General features: G+C 34.9%; 2 protein-coding genes across 7 annotated transcripts in view; one reads left to right on the forward strand and one right to left on the reverse strand.

Annotated features, from left to right (window-relative positions):
- Positions 1-206: 206 nt before the first annotated feature.
- Positions 207-3419, forward strand: ubxn10 (UBX domain protein 10). 3 transcript variants are annotated; one of them, XM_073938718.1, is made up of 2 exons: positions 207-332; positions 1894-3419. In XM_073938718.1, the coding sequence occupies exon 2, from the start codon at positions 1895-1897 to the stop codon at positions 2537-2539; it is 645 nt and encodes a 214-aa protein (XP_073794819.1). In that variant the 5' UTR covers positions 207-332; position 1894; the 3' UTR covers positions 2540-3419.
- An 881-nt stretch (positions 3420-4300) lies between these two features.
- Positions 4301-8307, reverse strand: part of ddx19a (DEAD-box helicase 19a) — a 19655-nt gene continuing 15648 nt past the window's right edge. For 2 of the 4 annotated variants that reach the window (XM_068216779.2, XM_073938540.1), the window contains 3 exons: positions 7668-7859; positions 5306-5368; positions 4301-4568 (listed from right to left, as the gene is read on the reverse strand). In XM_068216779.2, coding sequence (XP_068072880.1) covers positions 5307-5368; positions 7668-7859 — 254 coding nt within the window. In that variant the 3' untranslated portion in view covers positions 4301-4568; position 5306. 4 annotated transcript variants of the gene reach the window in all.

The raw sequence follows: 8307 nt of genomic DNA on the forward strand, positions 1-8307 counted from the left end.
TAAATACTGAGTAGGATTTCATTTCTGAGTAAACTATCCGTTACAATGATATCCATAACAAGATTATAAAACGAATAACGACGAACATGAAAGAAACATATCCAACAGCAGTAAGTTATTTCTATAAATCTGTGTGTTTTGGTTTGCTAGATATATTTTTAGGTATTTGTTCTATAGAATATGCTGTAGCTTGTTGACTCTCATTAAGCACTTCCGCGTAGGAAGCGTCGCCAAGGACACACAAGCGCGTCTTCAACACTGGCGACTGAAGTGAAAATGCCTCACTTTCCCTCTTCAACAACGACTGAAAAAAGCAGAATAACATAATAAAGGTACGACAGGTTTATTATTTTTACATTTTTTCGATTATTTGTCGAATACTGTGCCACATTTAATCAATAAACAGAATCCTTATCTTTTTTTTGCTGTGCATAAAGCTAATGTAAGTTAGCTGTTGACGAATGACTAATGGACGTCCAGCGTGACTAATAAACTGATATTATACTGAAGACTTAGTATAATTAGTATTAGAGATAGACTAATAATTCTATCTATCTATCTATCTATCTATCTATCTATCTATCTATCTATCTATCTATCTATCTATCTATCTATCTATCTATCTATCTATCTATCTATCTATCTATCTATATTGTTCAAATCTGTCTATCTATCTATCTATCTATCTATCTATCTATCTATCTATCTATCTATCTATCTATCTATCTATCTATCTATCTATCTATCTATATTGTTCAAATCTGTCTATCTATCTATCTATCTATCTATCTATCTATCTATCTATCTATCTATCTATCTATCTATCTATCTATCTATCTATCTATCTTGTTCAAATCTGTCTATCTGTCTATCTATCTATCTATCTATCTATCTATCTATCTATCTATCTATCTATCTATCTATCTATCTATCTATCTATCTATCTATCTAGTAGTATTGTTCAAATCTGTCTATCTATCTATCTATCTATCTATCTATCTATCTATCTATCTATCTATCTATCTATCTATCTATCTATCTATCTATCTATCTGAATTACTATCTGTCGGTCTATCTATCTATCTGCCTCTAGGTATACATCCATTGTCCAACCAATTATCCATCCATCCATCCATCCATCCATCCATCCATCCAGTTTGGTATACATCCATCCATTCTTCCGTAGTGTTATTTAGTGCCTGTCGGTCTATCTATCTCTCTAGGTATACATTTGTCCATCCATCCATCAATCCATCCATCCATCCATCTATTAACTTATCCATCCACCCATCATTAATTTTGTAATCCTAATAATACTACATTTGAGACTATCCATCCATTGTATTGTTCAGTATCTACCTGTCCATCCATCCATCTTAATCTGTCTGTCCTTCCATTGTATTGATCAGTATCAATCCATCTATCTATCTAATTCTATCTATCTTTCTACCTAGCCCTGTAAATGTATTATTCGGTATCTATCTAATCCATCCTATTGTTAATAATACTATACTGAATAATATATATCTACCCATCCATCCATCCTGCATATTGTATTGTACAGTGTTTCTTAACCACGTTCCTGGAGTACCACCATCTCTGCACATTTTCATGTCTCCTTAACCAAACACGCCTGAATCCGATCATCAGCTCATTGGCAGACTGAAAGACCTGTAATGTGTGTGACGGACAAAGAAGACATACAAAACATGTAGTGTTGGTGGTCCTCCAGGAACGTGGTTGAGAAACACTGATTTAGAATTTATCCATCCATCCATCCATCCATCCATCCATCCATCCATCCGTAATTACCTGTATGGTTTGTTATCTGTCTTTTTATCTCATATCTGACTCTTCATCTATCTAACCAGTTTCAATGTCCTCTGGAGAAAGGATGCACGTGACCAGGCCCAAGTCTTCAAAAGGACGCAGCAGACCCATGATAACTAACTCTTCAATGATCTACACACCTTCCCAGCCCTCAGCTCTTTCCCCACAACCTCCAGCCGCCGCCAAGACCAAAGACAAGTCAAACCAAAGCCTCCGATCCCGAGCCATTCTGAGGCGCAGCAGTCAACCAACAACAGACATATTGACCGAAGCCTACGACAGACCCCCGGAAGAGCCCGTCTCTCTCAACAGATACAGAGTTTTGCCATCCATTGAGAAGAAAACCAGTACGGACCACCAGAAGTTCAGTCAATGTGTCAGCAGGCATAGGAAATGTCAACACACAAATGCCAGACTGGATGTGGTTTCAGATTCAACTCCTCCTGAGGAATCAGACCTTCTGCTTGCTATCAGAACTCCATGCGGACAGAGATTTAAGCGCAGTTTTCGGCCATCAGACCAGCTGAAGGGGGTGCTATCGGCTGCCGAGGCTGAATTTGGAGAAAGGTTTGATAATTGTATTATTGAGACTATGGATGTGCCGCGCAGGACTTTTTCTAACCTTACGATGACCTTGGCTCAGTGTGGCGTGCTAAACAAATCGGTTTTATGCATTTCCCATGATGACAGCGAAATGGATTTAACTTGAAACGTGGTTGTAGTGTAACCTTTTATGGAGATGAAGCAACACTCAAATTGTTTAGATTTACGCACATACATTTAAATACAACGGTTTTAGATTTGCATTTCAAATTATGAGTCACGTTCTTCCTGATTAAACCTGTGTGGATAAATGTTAATTTGTCCAATCTAATTTTAAAAAAGTTTAGGATTCATTTATAAATAATATTGGTTGTCCGAAATATAAAAAATTACTTGATGAAAACAAATAAGATGATTAAAATGTAAGAAATGGTTTGTATTATAATAACATAAAAAAATCTGAGGAAAATGTGTTATTAGAGAGATTTAGATCAACATGTTATATATTATAGATAAAATATATATTTTGCTTATAAAAAATAAACCTATTTCCTTGACCACGGAGACTTTTTCCAGTGAATGAATGAATGAATTTACAGTGCATCCAGAAAGTATTCATGGAGTTTCACTTTTTCCTCATTTGTTTATATTACAGCCTTATTCCAATGTGAATTAAATTCATTTATTTCCTCAACATTCTACACACAATAACCCATAATGATAATGTGAAATAAAGATTCACAGCCTTTGCTCAATACTTTGTTGATGCACCTTTGGCAACAATTACAGCCTCAAGTCTTTTTGAATATGATGCCACAAGCTTGGCACACCTTTCTTTGGGGATTTTTGCCCATTCCACTTGGCAGTACCTCTCAAGCTCTATCAGGTTGGATAGTAAGCAGTGTACAGCCATTTTCAGATCTCTCTAGAGATGTTCAATAGGATTTAGGTCTGGGCTCTGGCTGGGCCACTCAAGGACATTCACAGAGTTGTTGTGAAGCCACTCCACTGATGATATACATCATAATTAAAACATATCATAATTGTTCGTCTGTGTGGACCAGGGTTTTTGCAGGCTTCGCCGAGTTAAATTTAAGACTTTAAGACATTTTTAAGACCATTATAAAATGGAAGTTTAGACCCATAAAGGGCAAAAGGCTAAACAATTTTTCAATCGGCCGTGATGGAAAAGACTTTTATTTGCCCTTTAAAATGAAAAAGAAAAAAAAAGTATAATTCAATTCATTTAATAATACAATAATACATTAATATTATGTGTAAATAATAATAATAATATTGTGTAAAAACAAGCAATGTCTACTTGTATCCATACACTTTTTTTTTTACAACATACACTTTCTTAAAAATAAAAGCAAAATAAACAAATGTTTTAAAGTTTTAAAAACTATAATAAACTAAATTTTCTAAAACTACAATAAGCTAAAACTAACTATAATAAACTTTAACAAATATTATTTCAAGGAAAATAATGAAACTAATATGATAAACAGTTGAAAATTACCTTATTAAATAAAAAGTTTACAGTTTTATTGAGATGATTTTTAAATTAAGACCTACAACACAATATTTCAGTAAATTTAAGACTTAAAACCTAAAATTTGGATTTTGAGATTTAAGACCTTTTAAGACTCTGCAGAAACCCTGGTGGACATAAATATATTTATCGTTATTTAATTGCTTGGTGTAAACAGTCCTTTGGTTTTGTGATTTTGCAATGGTCACATTTTCTTGATATTCTGAAATGACATGCGGCTTTTCGATTGAGCCTTTATTAATTATTTAGATGAGTCTGAAAGTAATTTTTACTTTTTAAACTCCTTAAAATCCTTTATATGAACCAGTCAAAATCATACCAAGTGCAATTAATGAAGTCAAAATCAATAATAACATTCACAACACACAGAAATAAGCCAGCTGCTCATTTTATTATTATTATTATTATAACAATATTTAGCAAACACACTATAAAACCCTAAATGCAGCAATTTAGAAAAAACAAAACAACAACCAAAAGAACTCTGAAATGCCGCAGTTAAATGCGATCAGAAATGGGTTTAAATCAAACAAAGTGCAATAATTTGAGCCGCCAAAAATAATGTAAACCAACTAAAACAATTCCCACTACAACAATAGTAGTCTTTTTTTCTTTTTACTTCGCAAAAGTCTTGCAGTTCCTGCAGCAGAAGATGCAAGCAAACGTTGAAATGATTCACAGTTCAACTGAAACTCAAACTATTTGGTCTTTCTGAACAGAAAAAAATCAAACGCTTAAGCTTAAATGCTTTCTGCAGTTCAAGTACAAAGGCATTGTTCTACATCACAACAATACTCTATTGTGTTTTTCCACAATAATTCTCAATACAAAGTGTCATTAATTCTAAAGTGCTCGAGGAATGTTTGGAGCTGCTTTGTGGCGTTTTATGCATCGTATAATTTCCTGCCAGCTTGCAGATATTCTGAAGTCCAAACATATTTTTCTGAGCTTGTCTTTCTAACTGGCGTTTATCTTCTCAAATACTGTGATCAAATAAATACTGAAGTCTGTTCCATTCAAACATAAGACCAAAACACTATTTAAATAGATGCTTCATTAGTCAAGTAAACAACAGACAGAATGCCCAAGTAAAACAGTCACCATTAAACAAGATTAAATGTAAGGTATTAGTCCAGCAGATCACTTCTAAATCAAAGCACACTCTGTTAAGCTCAAGCCAATTCAAAAACTCCTTGAACAACTTGAAGAGCTCAGAATCAAAACTGTTGGCATTAAACTAAAGTTAAAGCAAATTTCGGGGAATTTATGTAAATGTCTGTCTTTGTAATGTAGATTTAATCAAGCTTTATATCTAACGAGGTAACAGCAGAACTGATTTTGCTATGAAATGAAATAGAGTGTTTGGGTCTTCATCACCTCAGCTGGCGATTTTTTCGATTTCGTCAAGATCATCCGTGTCCAGCCTTGCAATTTTCTTATCTGTTAGAAAACAGCAAATAAAAAAGGTTACCTTACGTTTCCAAAATAGAAATAATTAATTTATAAGCATCTATATATTTATACATGCATAATATATTATAACAACAACAACAAAATATACAATGTTTTAGTCCATTAATTTTGTAATTTACACAAATCAATTTTACTTTAAAAAATCTATAAAAATAGTGATCATAATTAAAAATAACATGAATGTGTGCATAAATAGAAAACATAATTTTACAAATAATAATGAACATATTATTATTATCATCATATCCAGTGTTGGTGGTAACACATTACAAGTAACATAATAATATTACTTTATAGGGCAGATATAGTGAAAAGTCTACTTTTCAAGCTGTTTGGACAGACATGTGAGTAAGTATAGTGTATAGACCGTCATATTGGGGTGATATAAACACACACAGTCCTTTTTTTTTTAATTTAACAACATAAAAACAGTGGACCAATTGGAGCGGTTTTCAGACCGACCGCAACTTTACGTAGGAGAGCGGTCCCCCCGCCCACCAGTATTGATTGACAGCCTCGCGTCACGATCATATCCTCAGTTTCTTGTTGCACGTCCGCCATTTTCAGCGTGTGAGTCAAAGCGATATCACTAAAGGAACAGCCTTGCTCTGTTTTTTTGATGAAAAGCTCATTGAGCTCAACACAAGATCAATATTCTCCACATTATCGCTGTAATCGGAATTATTGCTTGTACCTTTTGCGTGGTGCCGTTGTCTTTTCCCTGGTGGAGGCCTGTGTTTGGAGTTCAGGAATGCGTGGCGCGACAATTCGGGACACTTCATGTTTCTGCCACGTCACTGAGTGTCTGGTGTGCCGTGTCGCGGCGCATTAGCTGCCTCAGTCAAAGTTAATTCAGTGTGTGTGGTTATTAGTCTCAGTGTACAAGCTCGGCACTTGTACACCAAGCCTATACAAAGACATAAATGACTTTGTACTCTCTGCTTGGTCTGTGTCCGAGTCATACTGCTGAATGCTCATCCTAGCTTAGCTTAGCTTCTCTGTCTGTCAGCCTGTCTGTTGCAAACACAGAGCGTAGGAGCTTTTGGCTCCCTTGTTACGTTGGGCGGGAAGCCGAAACTGTGAAGCAACAAGCCCCTAAAACAGCAAACTGTGTAAACACCCCCAACATGACACTTTTTAAAACATTATAATAAAAACATCTGAACTGTGTGTTGAACTAAACCTAAACTGGCACACTCAGAACAACCATAATATTAATATTAAATCATAAAAAAGGGGTAAACTATGTGCCCTTTAAGGAACGAGTAAAGCAATGCATTACTTTTAAAAATTAAGTAATAATAATTTTAGAGTTCCTTTATTTTTTTAATGTAACGTGGGTTACTTTTTAGTTTAGTTATTTCACTTTTTAAAAAATTAATTGCTGAATCAAAATAAACGTAGTCACTTTACATGCCGGAACAGACAGAAATAAAGACGAAAAACAGTAACATTGTGGGGTTCAAAACAGTAAGATTAAACAGTAAGAGTGATAAATAAATCCATATAAAACAGTCACTTAAAAAGTGACGTCGCGTCTTCAGTTTTGCGTACAGGCACTCACACTGCTAGCATACCACGCCTAAGCCCAACCGAACTGCACTCTGGCACACCTCTTCCAACCGGGCCAGGACCGGCCAACAGAAACGCAACTGGGCTCAATTTGGAACACTCACACTTGTCAAACAAACCGGGAAACATGCCCATGGGCAGTTTGGATCGCATATGGTATGTGCACCCTTACATTTCTGTGATGGAAATATTCTCATTATTTTGAACACATGGAAGAAAAGGAAAAGAGGATCATCTGATTGGACAGTGATTTTACTTTTTAATAAGACAAAAGGAGCAAACACGTTGCTTTAAACTTTCATTAATCTGTATATACAGCATGTAGAGCTCTGGGGTCAGGAAGTTCTGAGGATAACATTATCCTACATTACTTTTTTTTAAATGTGTTCCATTTACGCTTTTTTTTTAAATGAAGGTAAATGATGGTTATACAGTCTGTTAATTGCAGAGCTCTTCTATTTAAAGAAGAAGAAGAAGAAGAAGAAAAATACTTTGCAAGTTCTAAAAGAGATAAGTCACAGCCAGGTCAGAAAAAGTAAAGCAAAGGTAACGTAACTTATTTCTTACCATTAAAAGTAACTAGTTACTTTTTTGGGGAGTAAGTCAATATTCCCTAACTTATCCATTTTAAAATTAGGTATAATATTAAGTAAAATTGGGTTAACTATTTATTTTAATGATGAAAAAGACTTGCCAAAATGCCTCTCGTATGTCTTGAGAATCTCCATGCTGCGCTGACTGTCCACCATGTTGATGGCGAGTCCTCTCTTGCCAAACCGCCCAGTCCTGCCAATCCGGTGAAGGTATGTTTCATTGTCTGGATTGCTATCTTTGTCCAGGGGAAGGTCAAAGTTGATCACCACCGACACTTGTTCAACATCAATACCTGTGGGTCAGTAGCTTGATTAAGGAACATGGCAGAATGCATGACTTACAAACTGAAAGGCGCATGCCTCCCACCAGTGCTGATATACAGCCATATAGCACTACTAATCGTGCACACATAAAAAAAATCTCTCTCTCTTTAAATAGATGTATATAAATATGTGTGCATGGGTATTTTTTTATATGTATGTATGTATGTATCTATATATCTATATAAATGTACAGTTGAAGTCAGAATTATTAGCCCCCCTGAATTATTAGCCCCCCCAGTTTATTTTTTCCCCCAATTTCTGTTTAACGGAGAGATTTTTTTCAACACATTTATAAACATAATAGTTTTAATAACTCATTTCTAATAATAGATTTATTTTATCTTTACCATGATGACAGTAAATAATATTTTTTAAGACCCTTCTATACAGCTTAAAGTGACATTTAAAGGCTTACCT

The sequence above is a fragment of the Danio rerio genome, chromosome 23, assembly GCF_049306965.1.
Source record: "Danio rerio strain Tuebingen ecotype United States chromosome 23, GRCz12tu, whole genome shotgun sequence".
NCBI lineage: Eukaryota > Metazoa > Chordata > Actinopteri > Cypriniformes > Danionidae > Danio > Danio rerio.

Excerpts from the sequence above, each read along its gene's own strand:
- ubxn10 (XM_073938717.1), top strand. The coding sequence starts at position 1,877 with ATGTCCTCTGGAGAAAGGATGCACGTGACCAGGCCCAAGTCTTCAAAA.